Source organism: Lonchura striata, chromosome 7, assembly GCF_050655825.1.
Source record: "Lonchura striata isolate lonStrDom1 chromosome 7, ASM5065582v1, whole genome shotgun sequence".
Taxonomy (NCBI): domain Eukaryota; kingdom Metazoa; phylum Chordata; class Aves; order Passeriformes; family Estrildidae; genus Lonchura; species Lonchura striata.
The window spans coordinates 31,604,996-31,631,635 of record NC_140709.1 but is presented as its reverse complement, the minus strand read 5'-3'; the positions used below and the strand labels follow the sequence as shown (position 1 = coordinate 31,631,635).

Sequence of the window (26,640 nt, the reverse complement as noted above, 5' to 3'; positions counted from 1 at the left end):
TTCAATTTTCTCTCTCATTTGTCTCAGTGATCTTTTTGGCTCCCAACTGATTTATTCTTGGGCCAAAATATTGGGTTTGAGTCTCTGACGTGAACTGAATTTGGTTGCTAATAAAAAGAATTTAAAGGAACACTTTAAAAACCAAATCTGAGTTCACTGACACAGCATAAAATACCAGATTCCAGTATCAACAACTATTTTGCCTCTCTAAATATATTCTCTACTTGTATTAGAATATTGTAGTTCTCATTTTCTATCTCACACTTTTAACTAACCTTCTCAAGAAGTGCTAAGCTTTGTTAGTTTCACCATGAGTTTCATCTGAGATGTAGATAAGGTATAAAAAATGTTACCAAGGTATCAGAAAAATCGACACCATCATATTTCCAAATAAGTTATATGTGATAATCAGACAGATATTCTTATTTTTCAGGGATTCTGATCAGAAAATTCCCCTGGGTGCTGGGAGGTAATAGAAGGTTGTGTCACTCATAAGGGCATATAAGATCCATATGACTTTATGATTTTTATCATGCTTGTGGCATTTTTTCCCTAGTTCTCCCAATCCCCCCACCCACCGTATTAACTTAATGTTTATTGTTCTAAAACATAGGTTAACAATAATGGGCAGTCCTGCTGAGCATCATGGCATGAGGAAAGGTAGGTAACATTTGTTGCTCTTCATCTATAATTACAGTGTAAGTAGCAGAATGAGGCATCCTGCTGACATTTCTTTCATATTCTGAAATCACTATTTAGAGCTACTTAAGGTAATGATGCTAATGGGCATTCTTGGTGTAATTCATATTTCTGTTAGAAAGTTTTTTTTTTCATTTTTCAGTTTCAGTGTTTCCATGATAACCCTCATTTAGGATTGGAAAGAGAAAATCTGTGATAACCATAGCCAGTGGAACTAAACTTCATGCTCACAAGTAAAAGTAGAATGTGAAATTCAAATTACTTTACAACATACAGGGCAAAGCATTCTGATTTTCATTACATTGCACCTTCAAAGCTACTTTTTAAAAAACTTATGTAGCACCTGTGTACAATACACATTTGGCCATATAAAATATTAATCACAGAACATAGCTTTTGCAAACTAAGGTCAAATATGACCATACATCAGCTGTGTAAAATTCTATTAACTGATTCACTTGAATAAAGTTAAGAATCTGAAGACCAACTGGTTCAGTTTTAATAGAAGAACACAAAAAATGGTAACATACTATCTCAAGATACTTTATCCTGTACTTGGCATGCATATATTTTGGAAGGACAGAATCATTTTTGTCTGTGTATCACAACATGATTCATTGCCAAACTTCCTGACAACTACTGCTAATCCATTTTATTGCAAAAAAATAACTCCCTGTCATTTTAAAACTTTTTTAGATTTCACTTGCACCCTAATGGAGATCTAAAAAGTTAATTGCTTTAGTAATTGCAACCTTGATCAATAGGAAAAAAAATAAATCTGTCAAGTACAAATGTTTTTCTTTATTATATACCAAATTAAGTCATCTTGATGTTCTGTAAAGTGTCAGTCTTTTATTGCAAAGAAGAAACTAATGAAGTAGGTTTGCTTGTGGCTTTCAGATAGCAATTATACTGAAGTATTTAATGTATCTCAGCAATTATTTTCAGTTTTTCAAAGTTACCTATCATTTTTTCTGCAAAATGCCTCATTGCAACATGAAAGAGGGGAGAATTTGAAATTAGAATAATGCTCTTTATTATTATCTTCAATCATAAGAGAAGAGTATCACCTTTTATGATTAAAAAATAAAGACCAAAAGTTGGGGTTTTTTCCAAAGATCTCTGGACATCACTGACAAAGGTCTAAGAAAACAATTTGGAGGCAGTAGTGTGAAAGACAACAAATGAAACATTTAAGATGAACACTAGGAATGTTTTACTAGTACTGAGATCTGCTAAATTCTAAAGAGTCTCCCTGAAGAAAAGCTTGCAGCCCATTCAACAGAAACTGATAGAATATCAACACTTGATAGCACATCACAACAAACAAGTCAATATTGGAGGTAATGATGAAAAAGCATCAGTGTTGTGTTTTTAAATATCTGAGAAAATGGAGAAATAAGTACCCACTTGTGGCACACATCAGAGTTTCAAGGATGGATGCAGCAGATTGATCTAGCAGAAACATATCCAGAAACATTCACTGCTCCAAAATACTCCTGTGCTGGAAGACAAGAAAATCTCAATATAATTGATCCCAGCATAGCTTCCATAATTTTGTTTTGAAGAATCATTTCAGATGAATGATTTCAACAATATTACATTGGATATTTTGTAATACAACCTATACTGCAAAATTTTATGTTTTAGTAAATATACACAGTCATTAACTTCACCCAGCTATTATGCTATACTCTTTAATGTTCTATTTTCTGTAACAGAAATTTTCATTAAAAAGAAAAGTTTGATAAAAAACTTGAATTACCAAGCTACCTAAGTGACACTGGAAAATCAACTTTCTAAATGTAAATCAGAGAAAAGTAGAAAATTGGAAATTGCCAATCTGTGTCAATTAACTTCTACTTAAAAGAAAAGACAGGGCCAGCTTAAAATGACCCTTTCAAGAAAGTTAGTGTTATTTCATGTAGAGCCACAAGAAGTGCATGAAAAATACACACCAATACAATATTATTGTGCTTAAGGGAAGACAGGCCTCTAGCATGAACAATTATTTCTCTGGTAGTGATTTTTATTGACCCTGAGGGATGGTTTTCTTTTAATTGCACCTAATGAGCTGGCTAGACTATCAGTTCTCTCATTTCCACACAAATTAGCTCTTGCATAACTGGAATACTGAGGGGATGAGAGAGAGCAGAAAATAGCTCCAATTTCCACATCACCAGAGCTATCAGAAAAATGCCAGCATTTCCATTTAGGAAAGCTTTTTTAAAAAGTGGAATTCTACTGCCAAATAGTACAAAGTCACTTCAATGGATAGTATCTCATGAGCACATTCCCAGATTTATATGAAAAGAAAAAAAAATAAAGGAAAAGGAAAGGCGAATGCACTTAGAATCATTTTAGATGCATTTCTATGTTGCTAGGTGATATCTTACTGCCACTTCAAAGTAAGGCATTTTAATCATTATCCAATCCAAGCGTTAGTAATACAGAACCACATCCTCACAGATGATGACTGTTCTTATTCCAGTGAAACTGTTTCAAAGAAGACCAGCAGAAGATCTGATTCTGCTTGAAAATCCCTCAGAAGTCAGTGAGCCAGCACTACCGCTATTAGTTGAGACAGAGAGTTAAAAAGCTTGCCTTGAATCACACAGAAAATATGAGCAGCCATGGTTTGAATCCAAGTAATTTAGAATCTTACATCAGCATCAGTGGCATCAACTTGAAGAGCAGCCACTTTGCATAAAGATGAAACAAAATCCTAATGACTGAAGAACAAGCCAAAAGTTCACACTGATCTCTCTTTGTTTTCCTGGAGAGTAAAATTAAACCATAATGAAAACCATGAAAATTCTGTAAGCACATGAATTCACACACCAAAAACTTCCTCAAAGGCAATATTCACAGAGACAGACATCTCCAGATCCCTTCTTGTGAAGGATTTCAGCTATGCACAGCAGATCTTTTTTTGGCTGCTCCAACAGTGGCTTTGATGGGACAGAGCCTGTGGAAGAGATGGATCCTGTGGGATGACAACTGTCTTGTTGTTTCAGTTAAAGGCTTGAGTGTGGTGTGTTGGCTGATTCTTGGAAAGAATCTGATCTCATACTACAGGAAAATCTCTGTTCCTGTGCATTTTAACTTCTGCTTTTGTGTCTAAACTCCTCTAAGATGATGAAAGCCTGTAGATGATGAAAGCCATTTGTGCCAGTCTGCAATTTAACATCACTTATTGCAGCTTTGCTTTAGGTTAGGTATCCCTTGACTCTGCTGCTTTTATAATGTTCTATGGCTTTTCAAGAGGTTTTTTTAATCCAAGTACCACTCAGCTGTCTCAACTTCATATGCACTAAAGTGTGTGTTATCAGATGCTCTAATGTTAAGGACACTGCAAAAGTGGTGTTGTCAAGGAATTACATGACAAGTAATTGTCTCTCTCACCATCATATCTTCTAGTAATGAAGAGAAAGAACATCAGAAATTCTGTTCATTATATTAAAATACTTTTTTTCTCCCCCAATCAGCATAAACAAATGTATATATAGACTCAGGGGAGTAATTCTTGTTAGGTCACCAAAACCTTTCTCTTTTAATTGGTGTAATATGAAGACAAAACTTTGCATCAGTTGCCTGCTGTTCATCCAAAGCAAGTGTAACAACAATTAAAACATGCAATTTCCCCAAGAGTGAGATTTATACATCAAAATTACATTTAGCTCTGGACTTGGGAACAACTTTTTTATTGCTTTAGGGTTGTATCTGCAACTATTAAGAGACTTGGAGGTTTACATTCAACTTTTAAATAATGAACTTATACTTCAAAATAACCTCTATTTCTAGGATTTGCTTGATCCCTTTCAAATTTGGTTTTGTCTGCTTTACAGTGTCTTTCTGCAAATAAGGATATAAAACCTCCTATACTTGAATTAGACATGCAGTTCCTTCCTCTATTTGATCATATAATCTTGTTTTTCTTAGAACCTGAGAAACAGAAAGCCCTGATCACAACTTTTGACTAAAAATACTCCTCTATGCAGCAGCTATAGTTACCAGTTCTCTGCAAAAGATTATTGTAAGGGCTTCTTGCAAATTCATCTATTCCTGCTAACTGTTCATAGAAAACTGCAGATTTTTAATGAATGTGATTCAAGCTTTAAAGAAAATAAATGCATTTATTCAAGTATATTTACTAGCTAATGAATCAAATGGAAAAACATGTTAAAGTGATTGTATGTATGAAACACTACAGTAGGAAATAACATTAGAGGTCTCACTCAGTTTGAAGCTGATTTATCAGACAAAATGCCCTTCACTGGCATAAGCAGAGATAAAATGTGATCAAACTACATCTCTTCAACTTACCAGCTTTTAGAAAAAGTGGTGACATGAAGCTCCCTGTCACAGAGATGATGAAACTTTCTGATTTCTGTACATAAAGTGTTTATATAGTGGAGAAAGTGAGCATGAATTCATTGCAGGACACAAGCCAGATTACAGTGCTGAAGAATGGTGCCTCTATTGCCTTGGCTGGTGACCCATGACAGTGACATCACTGCCTGCTTCAGGCATGATAATGCCATATAAAAACTTGTCTCGCAATTTTCTTCATTTATGATGAAAAGTAGGAAAGTGAAAAATAAGATCTGTCCTAATTCAATAATGTATGCAAAGCACTGCTTTGAATAGTATTCATCTGTGATATGACATTCAATAGATGACATTTTTGATACAGGAGGATACATTTCCTGCCTTGGAAAAACTTCAGCTCAATCATTCTGAGCCAGAGATAGTGGCCTTGTAAGCTGGCATTCTTTGATGCATGTTTTCCTTCTTTAAATAAATTTGGGCCTTCAGAGTTTAATTACATGCCCTGTGTCAGACATTTTTCACTGTGCTCATTTGTGTCTGGCAATAGCAATGCTGCTGCACAGCACATCTGTGTGGGGTCAGGCAGCTCCCTCCTGAACAGGAGTCCTGAATGTTTGGATGCTGCCAAGGCAGAGGTCTTTTGTGAGTAGTTATGCCTCTCCTCTTCAAACACTTTCCAAACACCTTCACTTCAGGCACACTTACAGAAAAGCTCTTATGTGAGATGCAAGCTCTGCAGTTCAAGCAAATTGTGATTTCCCCTTCAGGAACTCAAAAAGACTGAATACAGACACCCTCAAGAGGCTGTCATTGACTCTCCAGGGAAGGGTTAACTTCACTGGTCTCATGAAACTTGGCAGCTGACAGAAGACTCAAGAGGAAGGATGGACCTTGGTCTTGCCTTATTTGAAATAAAATATAAAAGTCACAGAATATCTTCACTTCCTTTAAAGGACTTATCAAATTAATGAAAATATGATTCTAAAGTGTCTTTACAACTCTTTCATTCATCCACATCTGAGCAAAATGTGCTTATTAAAAATCAAGCTGTCTAAAATACCTCATATAGCTCAGAACTGCAGAACAGGGTCCATCTGAAGAGGTACATTTCTCCGAGCTGAACACTCTACTGATGCTTTTGCAAAAGACACAAGAGAAATTAAATGTCAGTTACTGATCAATATCATATACAATTATACTTTCAAAACAAAAATAGGAAGAAAGTGCACATTTGATATTGGAATTTGGGCTTCAAAAGGACTTATAATTAATAATGGAATTTTCTTTAAAAATTGGTGTTATCTGCCAAGGAGAACAGGCATACTAGATTAGGAAGCCTGCTAGCTCAACACTAGCTCTGAAACCAGATGGCCCTCCCCAGGTAAAGATCTGTGTTGTTAAAGACCTCCAGACTCCATTTGTTCAGATCTCCCATTAGCTGGATTCATAATGTGTCTTGGGGTTTTTTACATCTGGAAGGAAAGCAAGAGTTGTTTTCTATTCACCTGCTCATCCTTCCATTGCTAAAAGAACCCCCATGCATATGAAATCCAGACTTAATTAAAATTAATTTAAATTGTAATTTAGACCTGTGGGTGCTGTTCCACAGTATTTCTGCTTATTCATCCCCCTGCAGGCATGGCCTTGATAATGAAATACACAGAGGAACACTGAGAAATTCACTGGTGAGGAAAACTTGCAGTACTTCATTGGTAAGGTTACCCCATGTCCCAGCTCATTTCTGCAAGCCAAGCCTTGCTGTATGTGATAATGAAAAAAGGTTTTCAATTTGTAAGCAGTGCCATTTCCTTCAGCAGCTCCCAAGAGTAGCACTGTGTCGAGGAAAGGTGAAGCTCCTTCAGTGCTTTCAGGTCATCTCAGCTGCTTTCAGAAGGGTAGAAGATGAATTTTGTCACACCTGCTAGAACAAAAAGATTTCTCGTGCTTTTCAGCCTTTTGTTAGAGATTATCCATGCAAGTAAAGGAGAGAGAGAAACAAAATCTCAATCACACAGTGAGAAAGAGGTTTGTGAGGGAGCTAAAAGTAATCTCCACATTAAAGTTGCTGGCCCATTTTTATACACGTGGCCAACGTAAAAAGGCAGTTATGGATGGTTCAGGCCTACCTACAGTTTTGCCTTTTCAAGGTATGACTTGATATTTTTGAATATCAAGGTTTTGATATTCAAGTGTGAATTTCAAGTGGGTTTTTTTTTGAAGATATTTTGTAATCACTTAGAGTTTTGTCTAATTCTAGGCAGGTAAACTCCACTAAAGATGCTGCTGGAACACAGATGCACACTTGTTGAATGGGAAGGCTTTCCATGGGTTTCCTGACTTGGTTTCAAGTGCCATTGTAAGAATTTACCTTGATCATAAGTCTTATTTCACTAATGAGCAGGAATCTGGTGGAATACCCACCCTAGGGGGTATTGAACTTGGAGAAAATAGTAAGAGGTCTGGGATATGCAGAAATATTTTCAAAATATTTTGAAGCATACTACTTGAGAGCACAATTTTTTACTTCTCTTTCAAGTAGGTGAACAGCTAATTTTTGTTGCCACTGGGTATCCAAAATGACATCTGGTGTGCTCAGGAGCCAATGCAACCAGAAAGTGCTCTCCAAAGAGAGATGATCATTGTCTCCTCCTGTGATATGGAAAGGCAAATTGGAACAATTGTTTTCTGCTACTTTCCAAAAATCACATGTTTTCCAGTAGACTGTTAGACGTATGATTTAAGACATCAGCATATTGTAAGGATTCAGCCTGAGAATTAAAATATATATTACTTAATACCCAGTTTATGCATTGAGGTAGTGTTGTAAAAGATTAGCCAAAGAGGACTGAAAAGAGGTTAATTTACTACACACACAGCTTGGATTGCTAACAATAAATATGATTGATGAGGACTGGCTCATAAAGAAGCAGAGCTGCAGTCAGCATGGACCTTGTGAAATAACTCTCAGTCTCTCCCAAGGGGAAGTTCTGTCCTATTTCAGCCAAGTGGAGTTTGAAAACTTTATGATAAAAGTCTTTCCTGTGCTGACTTTATTTTTCTCCACATATTCTTGTTTCAGATCACAGATGTTTTTTAAATAAAACAAAAAACTTTTTGTTTTATTTTTAAAAAACAACTTTTAAAACACAGTTGAATGATTCATTTAGGTATGGACATTTATTTTTAAATGCACTTCTATTTCTTGAGAGCACTGAATTACAAAGGTTATAATGAAGCAATAATCTGTATGAAAGTGATAAGAAATCTAGATCTCCATAGTCTCCAAGCAATTCTCCTGTAATAACTCTTCACGCACATGCAGCTCCTGTTCATATAAGCAGAAAAATTAAAAATAGAAACAGAGTACCATCAGAAAGGATCACAGACCAAGCACCAAATGCTTAATTAAAAATAATTATGAGGATAAAACTAAATAATTTTATTAAAAATATTAAAATACTATTATCAGGATAATTACTGGTATATATCTGCACTACATTGAATTATGCATTTTACTTGTGGGTTGATACCTCCACTCTATTTGGAATCTTTCTGGATTGACTAATTTTAGGTGCTGATACTTGGGATATTTTGCAATATATTTTGCAGAATATGCTCCACAGGTAAAGAGATACTAATTAAATTGGTTGGTTTGATACAGTTCAGTTGGGAAGCCATGGACAGCTGCACCACCAACACTGCCTTGGCACTGCATCCCCTGCTGCTGCAGGGCCCCCAGGCCAAAGGCCTGTCCCAGAGCACTGGGGCAGGTGAGGCAGGGGAGCTGGGAGCGGCTGCCTCAGCTCCTGAAGCCCTGCCAGCCCAAGGGGCTGCTTTGCCCAGCACAGCTCCAGCCGCTGCCTCCTCCTCACCATCGCGGGATCCTTGCCGAGCACCATGAGGCCTCTGAGCGCCACGTGATGCATCTCCCTGGACTTGCTCTGCAGGTGCCTTGTCATGATCTGCAGGGCGTTTTCACTGCATTCACTCAAGTCCAGGCAGTCCAGGACCTGGAAGGCACAGAGCAGTGACAGGAGTGCCCAGCTGGCAGGAGCTCAGAACCGCACAGGCTGAGCCAAGGCAGCAGCACAGGGCACGGGCACCGTCCCAGGCAGCTGCGGCTGCGAGAGGGCAGAGAGCTGGGAGGCAGCTGAGCCAGGCAGCGCTGGTCATCGGGCTCACCTCCACCAGGAATGCCAGGAAGGGCAGATCCCAGCGTGGCTCCTCCTTATTGAGGTGTCGGAGCAAGTGGAGTGCGATGGGAGAACACACAGGGATCAAGACACGGCGCATCTCCCTGTCAGGGAAAAAAAGACACCAAGGCCCTGAGGTGGGGGGAGCAAACCTCTCCCAGGACTGACTCACAGAGATCCGGTCTTTCCCCAGCATCCCTGGAGGGGATGTGGGCTCTTTGTGAGGCAGCCCCTTCTGGGTACCTTCCTCTCCCAGCCTTTTCCAGTCTCCTTGGCCATCCCTCGGTGACAAGGCCCTCTGACCACAGGGACTGTGTGGGGAACCCAGGCACAGGGCACAAATATTGGGGGCAGTGGGGAGAAGGGGGTCTCACCTGGCCAGCAGACCCATGGCATAGTGCTGGGTGCGAGCACACAGCATCACGTCCCAGCCACGCTTGCGCTCCATAGCCACCACAACATGGTCCCACTGCAGTCGGCAGAGCAGAGCCTTCATGGCCTGCACTGCAAACCTGTGTGCAGAGCAAAGCTCAGGTCACACTGGGAGCACTGGCACTAGTCACAAGGGCATGGGAAGGACAGGAGGACAGGGACCTGTTGGGCTTGCTGGGCAGGCGGTGTTCCTTCCAGCACGCTCTCCAGAAGTTATCAACTTCCTCTGGTGGCATCTGCTGTGTGGTGATGACAACAAGGAAGAGCAGAGCCACAAACAGGCGGGAGGAATAAAGGTTCATTGCCTCATGGCTCTCGGGCACCTGGAGAATCACCCAGAGCCCCAGAGTTGCCTGCAAGAGAACAGCCCAAGGCAGCGCTCAGAGCCGAGGTGTCCATGGGGCAGGGCCCAAGAGCCGGCACAGGGGGAGCAGCGGGTCTGGTGCCCCCTGAGCCTGCCCCTAGCCCAGGTTTCAGCCCAGCAACTGAGGCATGGAGGGGTGCTGGAGAGGCAGCCGAGGGGCGAGCCAGTTCCAGAAACTCACAGCCAGGGCAAAGACATCTGTGTCATCCCCATCAGAGGTGCACATGCTGTGCAGAGGCCAGTTCTCCATCACACAGAGCAGCGCTGGCATCACTTTCTCCACTGCTGGTCCCAGTGATCCTATGGTTCTCCATATCATTGCAGCAGCTCTGTGGGATAAGAGCTCTGTGTCACTGGCATCTCAGTCACAGCACCATGCCCAGGTGGGGGCCCCGGTGACAGAGCCTTGAAGGGCATGGGGGGAGCATTGGCAGCAGGCTCAGCAAACAGAGGGGCCTGAGGCTCCTGGGCCTCTCTACCTGTCTGGCAGAGCCCATTGGACAGGCTGTGCAGGGCTGTGGGCCCTAAGGGCTGCTGAGCCCTGAGCTCTCAAGGCTCGTGGGCCCTGTACCTGTCACACGTTGGGGCACAGCGCAGGAGGGTCAGCACCACGTCAGCAGGGTGTTCTTCTGCCAGCTTCACAATGTCAACGTGCAGCCAGGCATCCACAGTGACTTGCGACAGGAGACTCTGGTGGATGTTCTTCACCTTGGCTGGCACCTGGAGGAAGAATGGGGGAGAAATGGAGATGTCCAAGGCAAAAACTTCCCCAGCTATCTCAAAGAAGTGCTTCCCTTCTTCCACACTGTGCTGGCCTCAAAGGCTGAGGGGGCCCAGAGACCATGGCTTGAGGGGACACATGATCCTGGGAAGCCTCCAAATGTGACCCCAGGCTGCTTACCTGCTGCTGCTGAGAAGGGTCCTTGAAATAGTTGAATATGAGTTCCTGACTCATAGTGGGAGTGGGCGTCGTGTTAGTATTTGTGATGCCCTGAGTCTCTTCATTTTCAGTGTTTGTGATAGCCAAATCTTCAGTCACTGACGTGAGAAGTGCCTTTGCCCAGGTTTCAGTCACTGAGGTGTCAGGGTCTTCTGAGCACTCAGCCGATTCTGGGCGGACATCAGGCTCAGCCTGGAGCTCGGTCAGCCCCAAGTCAGGCTTGGCCGGGTCCTTAGCTTCTGCGCTGCTGGTCCTTCTACGTCGAATGTGTGGGGATTTCCAGAACTTCTGCAGGAGAACAAAGGACTGGGATGCCCAGGGTGTTCCATGCAGCGCTCCACACATGGTGCTGGGCTGAGCAGTGACAGCAGGCCCAGCTCAGGTGGGGATGGCTGCAGGCACCTTCAGGGTTTTGTGGAAGTGGCCACGGGCAAGTTCCTCCTCTTGTGTCTGGTCCAGAGCTCCATCTGGCAAAGAGCGAACACAGCCAGAGCTGAGGGGCTGCGGGAGAGGCTGGAGAACACAGCCCAGCCCTGCACGCCCCAGGCAGGGACAGTCCCAGGATGCCCCAGGGGATGGAGCATGGCCACTGCAAGGTGTCTGCCCGGGCCCTCTTCCATCCTGTCCATGGGCATGTCCCCAGGGGATGGGATGGGATGGGATGGGATGGGATGGGATGGGATGGGATGGGATGGGATGGGATGGGATGGGATGGGATGGGATGGGATGGGATGGGATGGGATGGGATGGGATGGGATGGGATGGGATGGGATGGGATGGGATGGGATGGGATGGGATGGGATGGGATGGGATGGGATGGGATGGGATGGGATGGGATGGGATGGGATGGGATGGGATGGGATGGGATGGGATGGGATGGGATGGGATGGGATGGGATGGGATGGGATGGGATGGGATGGGGCCAAGCTGGCTGGAGGCATCAGCCCTGTGGCCCAGCTCTGCCACTCACCGTCCTGCAGTGGCTTGAACTGCTCAAGTTTTTCACGCTGTTGTGCTGGAGCAGCTTCAGGGCTTTTCTTTTTTTTCTCCCTGAACACTTTGAACAAGCTGAGAAATCTGTCTGCCATGCCAGAGTCTTGCCTTGAGGGCACCTTCTAGACAGATGGCTTGGGAAAGCTCCAAGTCAACAAGTCCTCAAGGGCACCCACAAAAGATAAGCCTCGGGAAGGCCATGGGCTGCCAAGTCCTGAGGTCTTGCCACGAGCTCACCTGTAGGACTAAAGCCTCAGAGAAGCTCCGGGTCAGATATGAATGAGCAGAGAGTGCGGGGATTCCTCATGGCACTGCTCTGTCCCATCCTGTCTGGTTGCCTGCTCCGAGCACTGTGGCGTGCTCTGGTCACTGCCAGCTCCTATGTCAGCACGTGTCACAAAGGCCATCCTGTCCCGGTCTATGCCATAGTGACCATGCTGCACCATGTCACAAAGGGGCCCTTTGCACACACTGCCGCCTGCCCTGGGGCCACCCCCTGCCCAGCCAAAGTGGCCCAGGTTGGCAGGAATCCCTGGCCCCAAGTGTCTGAGACAGCCCAACAGGATCTTTAGGAAGGGCTCAGACCATCAGCAAACGCTGCCCTGCTCTGCGGGCTCAGGGCAGCAGAAGGAGCCCCCAGGGCTGCCGACGCAGCCGCGCCGGGAAGGGCACAGGGCCTTCCACCGAAGCTGCCACGGCCTCCTTGGGACACGTCCCGGCCCGTGGCCATCCTAAACCTGCGGGTGTGGTACACACAAGGAGCTGTGGGCCAGGGCAGGAATGCTGCTCTGAGCCCTGGGGCCTGGGAACGCTGACACCAGCAGCTGTGGCAGAGTCCCTGCCCAAGCAGACCTGCCAGCCCCCGAGCCCTGGCAGGGCTGGTGCCCGTCTCCTGCCCCAGAGACCTGTGCCCCTGGGGGCTTCTGTGCCAGAGGGGGCCACAGCCACGTGCACTGGGGGCTGTGCTCCTGCCTGCAGGGGCTGTTGGCAAGAGCACCTGGAGCAACTTCTGGCAACAATGAGCAGATGGCAAAATGGCTAACCCTGCCCCGGTATAGAGATCTAAGTGGCCAATAAAGTACAGCTCTCCCCTCTTGTTCCCTGCAGCACAATCAGGACCATAAACAGAAACAGTCACAGATATTTTTTCTGCGCCCCATAAGTAAAGCTGTACCAAACCACAGATGCTGCCTTCAAACAAACTCAAATTCCAACCTAGACCTCTCACTTCCCAGACAACTCCTTCCCCAACACACCTCCAACACCAACACCCGGCAAACACCGCACCAAGGCTCTCAACAGCCTGCCAGGACCCCCAGCTGTCCCCGTCCCTCCGCAGAGTTTCCCTCCCTCCAGCAAACCCCCTGGTTCCCTGACATGCCATGGGATGGCACTCAGGAGGATCTGCTCCAAGGCCTTCCCCGGCAGCAAGCTCAGGCTGCCAGGCCTTTGGATCCTGGATCATCCTTCCCACCGAGCCTTCCATTGGCACGGCTCTTCCATTGGCACGTCTGTGCTCAGCTTGGACTTCTCCACTTAACCAGGAGTGCTGGTAAAGGAGAGCAGCCTGGCAAGCTCTTTCTCCAGCTCCCTCTGTGCTCTTGGGGAAGGTAGAACATTCCACGGGAAAGCAACTGCTGCCACAAGGAGTGGGTGGCATCAGGCAGCTCTGGGGAAGCCCCTCAGGAATGCTGTATCCTGAGGGAACACTGTTGGCCTTGACCTGTGGGCACCTGCAAAAGCTTCAAATCAGCTGCCTCAGCTTCCAGGGCCTCTCTTGGCCAGCATCCTGACGTGGATGCAGGACGGCTGCCAGGCACTGCTGGGACCCAGCGGGACAGGACCGGCTGTCTCGTGTCCATGCAGCAGCCCTGACATAGCCAGGGCCATCCCGAGAGCAGAGAGGAGCCAGCAGAGAGGAGCAAGGAGCCCTGGGCTCGCTCCACCACACGCCCCCATTGGAAGGCCTGCTGATGCCCAGCTGCCAGAAATGCCTACCTTGTGCTCTCCAAGATGCACAGGGAGAGCCAAGGAGCAGGACACCTTGTCAGGCAAACCTTCCAAGCCTTTTCTGAGGCCAGGCACACACCAAGATCAGCCAAGACTCTCCACCACACTGCCTGGCCCACCCAGCCCAGCTCTGTGCTGGCCCTGGGCCACGGCAGCTCCCAGCAAGCAGGAGGCAAATGCATCTTGACAAGAGATGCAACACAGCAGACAGGGAAGATGTGAAAAGTGAGTGTGTAAAGGCCTTTTAATTCACAGCTCCCACAGAGAGCTTTGGGGCTCACAGATGGACAGAGATGGTTCTGCTCACCCCTCTGTCCAAAGGGGGGTAACACACGCTGCTGCAGGTGCTTGGGTTGGTCTCTGCAGGTCCAGGTGGATGCCAAACCTGCTCTTCACAGGCTTCTCCCTTCCCCTGCCCCTCTGCCAAGTCCAGCGGGCCTCAAGGACCGAAAGGAGCACAGAGAGCCAAAGGGGGACACTTGCACCTGCCTCACTGGGAGCTCCCTGGGAAGCACTTTCCTTGAGAAGCAAACCCCTGTCCTCCAAATGCATTACCCCAAATGTGCACCTTTTCTGCTCAACACCAACATACCCTCGAGAAACGCTGGCAAGGCTGAAGGACTTCATGTCCTTTCAGGACAGGCACTCCAGCTCTAGCTGGTATTCCCCCAAGTGCTTTTCCAGGTGGAGGCTCAGACGTGCAGCCCCAGGCCCTCTACAAACACAAGCTGCTCACTGCCTCTTCACCTGCCTCAACTCCTGCCTGCGCTCCCGGCACCAAGACCAGGCTGCTCCCAGCCAGAGCCCAGAGCCCTGCTCCCGCAGGACGCTCTTGCCTGCACCTTCCAGACCTCTCCGCTGTGCACGCAGCGCTTTTCATGCCCGCTCCCAACAGGCTGTGGAAGGCAGAGCACAGCCTGGCTGCCTCTGCCACCAGCACGCCCCAAACACAGGCAGAGGAAGAAGCAGCAGGGGCTGTTTTGCGGCCATGCCCAAGAGAGACTGGAAGGTGCCCTCCCTCTGCTCTCACTTGGTTGACTTTCTGACTGGCTCCGAGCCTGGGGCGGCCATTCCTCACTTGTGGGGACCAGAACCACAGCCGGGATCCCGGCACTGCCTGACAGCGCTCCGGGCACTGGCAGGGTCGCGCGTCCCAGTCTCAGGCTCCACGCTGCTGCTTCATTTGCTCTTAGGCACACCCAAAACCCCCTGTTAAGTTCTGGAGGATGCTCATGAACAAAAAATCTGAAACACACCTGTGATTGCAAAATAAGTTTTGCTTGGTTAGTTGCTTATGTAAATAATACATACCAACCCCTGGATTGGTGAAAAGCTGCTGAATGGGAGTAGGAGATGGAGCATGGTGCTCTAGTTGTGGGGGCAGATAGGCTGTGCACCTTCAGGGTGTCCCCTGTATCAAAAGGGAATGAATTTTGTCCTTCTTGCCACTCCACCCCAGACCCAGGCCTCATATCTCCTCACCTGGACTGGAAGTTTTCCAGTTACATCATCATCTCATGCTTAGCCAGCATATGAGGTAAGTTGCAATGGCTAGTGGTTCCATAATACATAACCACTTCCATAACACAGATCCATTGTGTATTTTTCCTCTTTCCCAGGTTAACTTCCCATGAATTGACCAATCCATTGTTTCTTTTAAGGATCAAATTCCCATCAATTACACAATAAGGTTTCCTTCATTGTCTGTTCTTCATTATCTTGTTGATGTGCACAACAGCAGACCAACTATGGCAGGGCCTTCGACACGACTTGGGTCCCTGGCACACAGGCTCCTTGTCCCACTGCTGGCCTTCAGTGTGCTTAGCAAGATCCACAACTCCACAACGTTGTGGAACTGCACCTTCAGCACAGGCACCTTTCCAGCCTGATCTGCCCTCGTTCCTCTGTGTGTGTGCACAGAACACGGCGTGGAAGAGAACAGCAGCAGGGGCCTGCATGTCCCAGGGTCTGGGATTTGCGCCACTTCAGCTCCACAGAGATGGAGGCTGCGGCTTCCTGGCCATCCTTACCAGGCACTCGGCAAACTGTGACAGCTGCTCCTCCTTCAGCAGCTGTTTGAGATGCCTCCTCTTCAGAAACTCAGCCGCACCAAGCAGCGTTTCCCGAGAAGCCTGGAGAGCAGCAGAGACCCAGAGATGGCCCCAGAGCCCAGGGCACAAGAGCTGTGTCCCTGTGCCAGGGCCTGGAGGAGGCTGCAGCCCGCCAGGCGCCAGGGCAGGAGGCAGCCCAGCTCCCTCCCAGCATCATACAAATGCTCACCTTTGCCACGTGCCAGTTCTCATCATGACAGTAGATTAAAAGCGTGTACAGGCTCTTGTTCACAATTGTCTTCAGAGGCTTTTTTCCCTCATCCACTACCAATTCCATTACCTTACAGAAGAACTGAATGCAGAGCAACTGCACATGGCTGTTGTCCTAGAGGAAAGGAAAAGACCTAGACCAGCTACTCCAGGCCCACCCGGGCAAAGGCCTGAAAATCCACAGGGCACAAAGTTTCTGGGAAGCAGCCGATGCCTGTGGCTCAGGATGCAGAAGCTTATGTGGTCAAAGAGCAGCAGGAGTGCCTCAGTCAGTTCCGGGGCAGTGGTGCTGGATACCAGGATGTCTCTATGCTGGAGCACAGTATGAACACACCGAGACTCATGATGACCACCTTTCCATCTGCATCCCCCAGCAGCTCCTGAAGACTTTGAGACAGACTGCACATTCTTCTGGCCTGTGTGGAACACAAGAATTGCACAACTCATTAGATGTTCTATAATTGCATTTCACTTTATTTCTTTAGTGTTTGCTGAAGCGTCTGATTTGAAATAATGTCATTGACCCCTGAATCATGACTGCATTAAATGCACTAAAAACAGACTAAGTGCAAACATAGCACAAAACTTCCCAAACTACTGAAGTCAGACAACAAGGCAGTAAACTTTTGTTTTCCCTCTAACATTGGTTCAGACTTTAGGGTAAAGAGATGCAAACAAAACATAAAAAAAGGTTTGAAGAGACATCAATATTTCTTTGTCAGTCCTCATATCTCAGCTCTGGCAAAGGGCTTGGCATCAAAACAGACTGAGAAAAGAAAACACAGTGCTTACCAACACTACACAGGTCTCTGTAGAGAAAGCAAGGATGCAGGCAGAATGTGGTGAATAAATACAGAAACATAAGTTTACCTATAAACAGTTGTTCTTATAAGTTAAGATTAGGCCTAATTTAAAGCTGAGCAGGGATAAAAATTGATTTTCTGTAAACAGAAACAAATGTGAAGCTTAATGAAGCTGGATGAAGTACCCCCTTGTGAAAACTAGGGGAAAAAAAACAACTACTTTTATATGCTCCAGATAACAACCTACAAAGAGGTCAGGCAGGAAAATCCAGGGATCTGGCTCTAGGGAAAACCACAAGATTTTATAAAAATGGATTTTAGCAATCACTCAACTTCAATGCAGGACATAGAAGTAACATAATCAAAAACCTGAAAGACCAGCTTTCACACTAGAGGATGAGAATCTGCAGTGGAGCTTTTACAGCCTGTTTCTCAAAGGAGCATATACTGTGCACAGTGAGACTGAACTATATTGCTGAGAGACTATGAAAATGAAATTCTAGCACTGCAAATGGAGCAGTCTGTGTCACGATTTCTCCTGAAACAGTGACAAGTTTAGCTTGAACAGTAGCTCTTGAAATCCCTACAGTGACTGTCACTGGTAGGGATTTCAGGAGCTACTGTTCAAGCTGAAACCCACAAACACAGCACAGCTGGAACAGAAGAGAACTACAGAATGATCTGAGTTGGAAGGACACCCAAGGATCATCAAGTGCAACAATTAGGTTGGCCCATATACAGGGATGAAACCACAATCTTGGTGTTAAATGGCATCATGCTTTAACCAACTGAGCTAATCTCAGGGCCAGGCTCTGGTGGAGATATGTATGGGACAGGTAAGCAACTGTCCCATTTGAGGGTCACAGAGAAGTAATTTAGAGCAGTATTTATAGGGATTAGTTTGTGCGGACTATCTGCATTGTCTTGTGCTACTGGAAAAATCTGTGTATAGCTAAAGAGCTGCAAGCCTGAGAAAAGCCTTAAGTCATCAGGTTCATCTACAGCACACAGGTGCTGAAATACTGCACTCAACTGGCTCATCAGCACCACCATGCAGCTCTCCATTTTGCAGTTTTATTTATTTTAAGGCAGCCAGAGGTTTACTCTATGAGTTTGCCTAGTTATACTGCAGTCTGTGACATTTCAGAGGAGGCTTGATTCTACTCTGCCTCAAGAGCTGCAAAACCTTAAAAAATATAAAAACCTTACACTACAGAGAGTTATTGCATCAATCTGAACTGCTGACAGAATATACAAAACATGCAAAAAACCTCTTCAAGAAGAGAAACAGACTCCTGAGAAATATTCAGGAAACTGGTTGGCCAGAGAAGCTGTGAATTCTCCATCCTGTAAGTGTTCAAGGCCAGGTTGTAGAGGCTTGGAACAGCCTGGGACATTAGAAGGTGTCCCTGCCCATGGCAGGGGCTTGGAACTGGAAGGGCTTTAAGGCCCTTTCCAAGCCAAGTTATTCCATGCTTTTGTAAAACAAGGCAGATTGGTGGCTAGAATAAAAACACAACCAAAAACCAACACAACCAAGCTAGAATAAAAACAACCAATTCACCCATGTACCAAAAAAGCAACTGCTTTCCTAATAGACTTCTATTATTTCTGGAAATATGTCAGCCTGGGATATCCTAAATGAGTTCAAACAAGTACATAAGCAGACACAGCATTTATTCCAGTTCTCTGAGAACCACAGCTTCAATAAGAAATGTAACACCTTTTAAGTCAAGAGTCAGAGAACAGTATTTACACGTGGTTAACAAGAGAAAACCAGTCCAAAAGGAAACAAAAAAAAAATCCATCAAATTCACAAGGGAGGATTTCTTTTGACTAATGTGAAAGTTGGACAAGTAAAATACAAGAAAAATACCCCAATGTGCTGGTTTTATTCTTTCCTGTGATTGTGAAAACAGCCTTTTCAGGAGGTTGAAAAAGGCTGCGTTCACACTGCCTGTCTGAAGGGCAAAATGTTTGATGTGTGGGCAGCTCTCACTTTTCAAGCTGAACTTTTCCCATGGAGTTAGTGAGAGCACATGTCCAAGAACACAGAAGAACATAAAAGATTAGGGCTTGCACATGAATTCAAAATTAAGAAAAATAAAAAATATAAATATTTTTAACTTTTTGACCTACAAAACATGTGCAAACAGTCATGCACAGAAAACAAACTATTCAAAGTATATAAAACTGCTTAGATACAAAAAGGCAATTTATGATTCAGAAAAGATAGCCTAGGATAAAAAAAACTGCTTAATTTCAGCCTGCTATTCACCTCCTAGTGCCCAAACTGAAAAACATATTTGTATATAGGAAAAACAGGTTGTTTTAAATGTATTTAAATGCAAAGAAAATGTACATTCCAAAGGAAATGCCAGAATCCCTGCTGGTATGACCCTCCCAGTCCCAAAATGCCCTGTGAGACAACCCCTCCATAAGCCATATGACTGTTTTAATTGTTGATCCTTCAAGTTATTTGGGAAAATGACACATTTTGTCTTGGTTCTGAAAATATCCTTGAACCATTAACATACAAAGATTAAGATATCTACTGTTTAAATTCAAATTGTACAATTGCAGATTCAGTCCTGTACAGTGAGCCAGCAAATCTCTCACTGAAGTGCCTACATTTTTTGATCATAAAAGTTATGACAGAATTATGCCCACAAGGCTTTTGGGAATGACTCTACAAACTTTCTGCATGAAATAAATGAGAATTCCCATCTTTCTGTTTACACTGATCTATTTTTTCTCACTTCCCTCGCTAAATAAGATGACTATGCAGGCAAGTTGGATGATGTATTGCTGCACTTAAGCTTTCAACATCCTTTAGCAATTTTTTTCTTCAGTTTTAAAGAGCAAATTTTTCTTCCAGATATGTGTTAACCTCTTTTCCACAAGTCATGTTCTTGTGATGGTGGTAAAATGTTTTTGCTATAGAACATAAGTTTGTGGAAGAGTTTTCTTGCTTTGGAAATTTTTGATGACCAGCTACAGCTTGTACAGCTACAGTTTGTGACACCGGTACAACTTGCTTACTGGAAATTCTGTGAGTAACTGTGCCAGATATTGTGAAACCAATCATTTGAAAATGCATGTATTCATTAGCTTAAAAATAACCTTTGAGTTTGGGCCACCACACTTAAATTCCATGCAGTTTTCCAAATAAACAGCAGCCTTTGCACACAGCACTTTAAACAGAAGGTATGAGTAAAAGTACAAAGTGGTCACAATAAAAAAATAATGGAGTTATTGAACAAATTTCAAGCTGGAAAATGAGACTATTTGCAAATAAAGTGCACAAAGCTGTCCTTTTTTACCTTGGATGAACTCAAGCATAAGTCCCTTTTTCTGCAACTTTGAGAGCTGAGAAAAATCTCTGAGGCAAGTACTTTATAATAATAAAATCCTCCATCAGAACCTTCTTTTTGGATAACCTCTCGGCATTTCCTCTGTTGTAGTCACTCCTTGTCTGCTGAGTCCTAGTTTTCTGAACAATAAGGTTTCTCAAACAGCTCAGAAAACTGAAAGTGAGAGGAGAATTTAATTTAATGTTCCTGTCATCACACTGGATCAGAAGAGCCTCATGGAGAAATAATACATAGCTCTCACTTCAGTTTCTATGCCATAACTCCAAGTCTCTGAGGGCTGTGAAAATCCAGCAGGGACCCTAAACTGGCAGGTGTCATATTTAATGTATGTGCAGTCACATTCCAAACAAATAACCACACTCCAGGAACAAGCAAATAATTTTTCTGAGTAAAAGAATCCAGATATGTACTTTGGGCTGCAGAAGAGATATTCCTTAAAAAGACTGTCTATACAGGCAATCTCTTCTTGGTGGTTCAGATATTCAACCTTTCTACAAAATCATCAATCTTGTTTTTAACTGGGAACTCAAAGTCATACCAAGGGCAAGACTCTGCTGTTTTTGCTGTAAACAGAACTAATCATCCAAATTTTTCAATTAATTCAGCTGTGTTGAGGGCATTTCTGCTTCAGCAGTCTGATGAATTCAGCAAGCCAAAGGAAGCTGGGGCTGGTGCAAGGCCAGTGTGAAACCAGCAGAGCCAGTTTGCACAGAGTTTGGACTACTACTAGAACTACAGCTGCCTATCAAGGGCTACATAGCAGATAAGGGACACTGTGGGGGATACCCTACCACAATAAACAAACCAAAAATATTTGTTCCCTAAAAGGTACCCAGGATCCCCTTTCTTTGTGGCCTTGCTGCCTGTGTCCATTCTGTTGCAATACCTGGAGAAGTGGCAAACACCAGGTAGCTGTGATCAAATCTCCACTCTATGAGATATGTTCCAAAGCTGCAGGAAATCTCAGGGTTGATTGCCAATCCTGGAAGACAATCATTTTTTTAATAGCTTAAGGTAGACTGAAAGCTTTTATAGTTGAGCTATACCAAGAAAACAGTAAAACTACATTTACTACCAAACCAGGTCAGAGTAATTCTTCATGTATTAAAAGACACATTCTATCTCTCCATGACAAGGCTACAAAAATTATATAGCATCTTAGTACTGATTAGTTAAATCAAATAAAGTAATTTTAAACTTTATTCTTACATTTAATATATAGCTTTACATATAACCATTCCCACCTTATGGCTCTAAGGATTGTTTCTTACACATAGAGCACAAATAATACTTCTGAAACAAAACATTACCAAAGTCTAAGGCTCAGTGCTTTCAGACTGATTTTCAGTGGTGTTCAACACATGGCACTTTCACTGTAATTGGTGTAAGCATAGAACAAATTAATCAGATCATTAAATCTTGCTGGTTATAATCTAGGAAAGTTCTTATCTACTTCACCTAAGAAAATTATCAGTTTCCTGTTCTTTCTGTTTCTTTTAAAGGACATTAAGATGCTACTGATAATTCTGGTACAAAGAAAGGAATAAGCATATTGACATTTATTCCAGCAAATCAATATACCCAGTATCTGCTATGTATTGTCTGTAGATTTACCAGTTTAATTTTACCTTCTTAAGAAGTAATTATTTTACCTTTGTGCTTAGATATTATGCTGTGAAACAAAGTTATATCTGTGAATCTACTCAGTGAATCAAGGTCCTATATATTAATTTTTCTTGGCTACTTCACAGTGAGGATACAGCATTCCTTTACTGACAGATGATATTATTAAATATTTAGCTCACACAGTAGATAATTGGAATGTTTCTGCCGTAAGTATTAATTTACTCATGCTGGTGATTCATGCTGATCCACATGAGAAAAACTGTAGCTAAATTCACACTAAAGCTGTAGGAATCAACAGCTGAATCAGAAGATAGAAATTGCCATCTAACCACACAGCTGCAGAGAGATGGAACACAGGCACCTTAACAATTTATCATATTAGCTTTGTCCACAATTTAAATTTTTTTGCAATTCCTCTTAGGATACACAGTACACTGTTGGACTGTATCATGTTATTTCCCTTTTCAAATTCTAACTCTAAAAAGAATAGTGTATTTTTTAAATCTAAAGTTAACTTAGGATTTTTTAAAAGGAAGATGTTTGGGTACTGATTTATAATTCTGTATATGACCGGTGTTTCATCTTGCCTGTGATGCTTGCAACATGGCTGAACTAGCAAAGGTTTCCTGTGCTATTAATCCATGGCAAAATCAGGGTATTGCCTAGAGGAAGACACTAGTCTAATGATATCCAAATTCTTAAATAAGCTGGTTTCCATTAATATTGTGTAATAAACAAAACTCAAATTCTCCTACTTCACATTTACTCAATCCCTTTAGAATCCTGTATTACAGACTGAATGCAGCTTGAAGAGCTGTGTCTAAGCACTATTAGAATATGGAATGGATTTTATTTCCATGAGGACACAAACCAACAGCTTCAACCTATGCATGGTCTCATGGTCTCTATGGTATGGATGGATATGTGTGTTGGATCCTTGGCATCTACATTCCATTCCCTCCCCTCAGCATAGTGCCTTTTTTTGTATTCAACTGGAATAAATGCAGCAAGCAAAATAAATACCACAAAAACACTTCAGCCATCTTTTTCTTTCTAGTAGCAATGCAAATATTTATCTGTTCAGAATATTGTTTGGAAAACTGAAGGCATCACAGATTATGCAGGTTTCATAGAACATCTGCAAGGGCTGGTAGCTCATGACAATGGGAGCAAAGTCTCTTCACTTGACACACATTTTTATGGTGGTTGAACAGGCAACAGCATTTTCAGGATTTGTTCAATTTTCATGGCATTTCATCAAAGAAGAATAGCAATACTACATGTTCATTAATAGATTTAATAATTTTTACTACTTCTCCATGTTTGCATAAAAATATTGATATTTGAATTACTTGGATACAGTTTCCACTAAACACTAGGTTGACACGAGGACTGTGGCAACCTCTCACATGAGTAAAAGAACTGTGGAATTGCACAGACACAGCAGCACAAGACTGACACTTGGGTGGGAAGCAGAATTAGGAAAACGCAAACCAGAAATTTTCCTAGGATTCTTCTAAATGGTTAATGCCCCTACAACTTGACTATTTTTAAGTTGTCTCTATTTTACTTGGAAGTTTCCCTGATACCCTCTTGCTGTTCAGACACTAGAAATAGTAATCCTGTATAAATGACTGAGTGAAAACTTGCCTTGAGAGATTACTTTACACAGAGATCCTGTGAGCATCTTGTCAGCTGTCTCTCTGTTCACATGGTATAAAAAATAAACTCCTGTTTCCCCACGTTCCCCCATGTGTTGAACAGATATCAATTCAATATTCATCTGGGCTTCTTTGAGAGGATAACAAAAACCAAAACCTGTTTTAATTGTTTGGTCATCTGCCCTGTGGATGATTTCTTCATCCTTTTCACACACATTCTGGGGTCACGGTTTATGAACACTGCTTATCAACACAGCTACCAGCTGCCACTTTGGTTTCATCAGCAAGCTGATATACTGGCTCAGGGTAATCTTGTTCATGTATTGATCTTTCTCTTGAAGCTAACACTCTTCTAGCAAACAATCATGAACCTGATGGTTCAAATTTAAACAGCTGCAGAGTCATTAATTAAAAAGTAATTCATGGTAGTAATTTAAAATATGTGCTTGGATATTTATGTACCTCTCTGAAGTAGAATGTGAGTATACAGCACTCATTAATGGAGATTCAATTTAATTTGTCAATTTGTTTGAGTTAAACTCCACTAGATTAAAAACCAACAGTAAACAAGGAAGGAAACAGCTGCAGCTACAGCTGTTGCTTTGTAGCCACTTCAGTTTGGCTCTCCCCAACATGTACATGTAACTTATATATTACATCAAAAAACACATTAAAAAATGAGAAGCTGGGCGAGTGTGGAGGAGGAAGAAGAGAGATAGTGCTTAGCAGGACATGAATTTCTTACCAATAAATTGTCATTTGAAAAACAGCAGGTGACAATGTAATAAAAATTGTGTAGAGAGCTAAAATGAATACAAATGCCAGGAATATACTGGAAGTGTCCAGCAGTTCTGCTCTGCAGTGGGTCTGCTTGACAACCATTGCTCTGCAGAGGCATAAACTATTCAGCAGGATTAAATATTTAGCTGTGCATCAGCATGTCTCAGTCCTGGGCCCTCGTGAGCCCAGCTTTTAGCAAACTGACAGTTCTGAGGCAATGCCATGGGGCCATTAATTGCCACCGTGGTGGTGGCCCCAGCATGCCCAGAGCCTTGCAGTGTGCAGCAGAATGTTTGCAGAGGTGTTGTGGTTGGCAGAGTTGGGCTCTCTTTGAACTGTGTTACCACTGAGCACAGTTAGAACTAAAACACCACATGTTTAGAAAAAAGGAGTATGAAGACCAATGTGGTTTAAGGTCAGTTGAAAATGTTTCACTGCAGTGGCTCATGCTGAAATCTCTCAGACAAACAAGCAGCAGATCAAAGCAAATAGAATGGTTAAATGAACAGCTCTGGAATGAGACCTGAGAGAAGCATTAATGTGCTGGAGACACAGCACTATCCACGTGTGTAATGCCATGTATGCCCAATACAGCATGCCATCAAATCAAGCATTTGGGTACCATGAAGTCTCTAAGCAGAGAATTGTGTACTATCAGACACCTAACAACCCTTTTGATTTGTTCTAACTAGTAAAATCTTAATTTATGAGAGGAACAAAATCCACAAGTCTGTTTAAAACAGAAAAGCTGTAGTGCAAAAATGAAGGAAAATCAATGTTTGTAAGATCAAGTGTAAAAAAGAAGAGATATAGTCAAGAAAGTATTCCCTTGGTTTATTCTTTCTGAAGGAAAGTAAAACTTCCTACAAAAAAAAAAAAAAGTGAGATTTAATCATAAAATAAGGGAAAAAATAGATAATACTTCCTACAATAAATAAGGCAGTCATCTGTGTTCAGTTTGAAAAGCCTGACTTGCTCTTGGCTCTGTAGTACAAGTGTGTTAATTGTTCCCTTTGGAGAGGAACCACCTTTTTTGAAAAAAAAAAGTAAAATAGCTTTTGTATGTTTTATAAAACAGTTGTTCTACAAATCCCCAGAAAACTACTTTTATTTTTCATACTTGTTAAACTGACATGGGGATCAAAAAAAAAAAATCTATTTATTGCAGCAATTAATAATTGGAGATAGTTCTACAGAAGCACAGCTCTGAGAACTACAACTCCCTCTGTGCTAGAGAAAAATACATGAGTATGGTCTGGAAAATTAAAATAATTTTAATCACTAAAGAGTTACAGTAGTAAAATGTAGAACAAAGTTATGTTCTACGGTTGCAAGCCATAAGAACAAGTCATAAATGTAACTATATTAAGGCCCTATTTCTTTTTTAGCCTAAGATATTTTAAAAAACATGGAGGGAGAAGGTATACATTAAGTAATGCATTATTTAGGTAATGAATTCCTTTCTACAGATTTGTATGCTGATGATATTGGACAGTAGAGTCAATCTCAGCAGAAGAATTCAGGTCAAGTATTTTGGCATGAGATTCATACTTTTTAATTTTCTGTCCAATCTACAATCTATGCAGTCTTGTATCATCAGCTTCCAGTAATTCTCTTTTCATCCTTTACCTCAGTCTTTAAGTTTTCTTTCCTGGAGTCTTTGTTATAGAATTACAGGGTTTAATAAAACAGACCAATAACTTCCTACCTCAGTATATTTGTTAGCTACCTGTTATCTAATACTATATCCAGTTTGATAAATTTATTTAATTTTTTTTTCAAAGAGTAGTTTCATTGCAGTTTCAGTATTCTGGAATAGAAATTGTCTATCTCCTCTTCATCCTTATTATGACACTTAATTTCCGTTTTTTTTCGAGATATGCTTATTTTAATTTCAGCAGTTATCCTGCCTCCATCCTCGTGCTCCTTGTTATCACCCTGGCTGGAAGCTGAGTTAATGTATTCCTTTAGTTCAAGCACAATATCTTGATCAGCTCCAATCTCACCTTTATTGTCCAAACATGAACTCATCATTTTATCTCATGACTAAAATATGATTTAATCAGTTTTAATTTCCCTCCTAAAATATATTTGTGTCTTTCTCTTGACAAT

At 42.9% G+C, this 26,640-nt stretch overlaps 1 protein-coding gene across 1 annotated transcript; it reads right to left on the bottom strand.

Annotated features, from left to right (window-relative positions):
• Window positions 1-1,115: 1,115 nt before the first annotated feature.
• Window positions 1,116-12,609, bottom strand: LOC146766933 (uncharacterized). Its single transcript, XM_085585338.1, has 4 exons — window positions 11,931-12,609; window positions 10,202-11,427; window positions 9,819-10,009; window positions 1,116-9,736 (listed from the first exon to the last, which is right to left on the bottom strand). The coding sequence occupies exons 2-4, from the start codon at window positions 10,337-10,339 to the stop codon at window positions 9,595-9,597; spliced, it is 471 nt and encodes a 156-aa protein (XP_085441464.1). The 5' UTR covers window positions 10,340-11,427; window positions 11,931-12,609; the 3' UTR covers window positions 1,116-9,594.
• Between the last annotated feature and the right edge of the window lie 14,031 nt (window positions 12,610-26,640).

What these genes read in the sequence shown, in the direction of transcription:
- LOC146766933 (XM_085585338.1), bottom strand. Translation starts at nt 10,339, where the DNA reads ATGATATGGAGAACCATAGGATCACTGGGACCAGCAGTGGAGAAAGTG. An exon ending in CAGATGTCTTTGCCCTGGCT is followed by an intron (nt 10,010 to 10,201) that starts GTGAGTTTCTGG and finishes GTTCTCTTGCAG; the next exon opens with GCAACTCTGGGGCTCTGGGT. An exon ending in CTGCCCAGCAAGCCCAACAG is followed by an intron (nt 9,737 to 9,818) that starts GTCCCTGTCCTC and finishes CTCTGCACACAG; the next exon opens with GTTTGCAGTGCAGGCCATGA.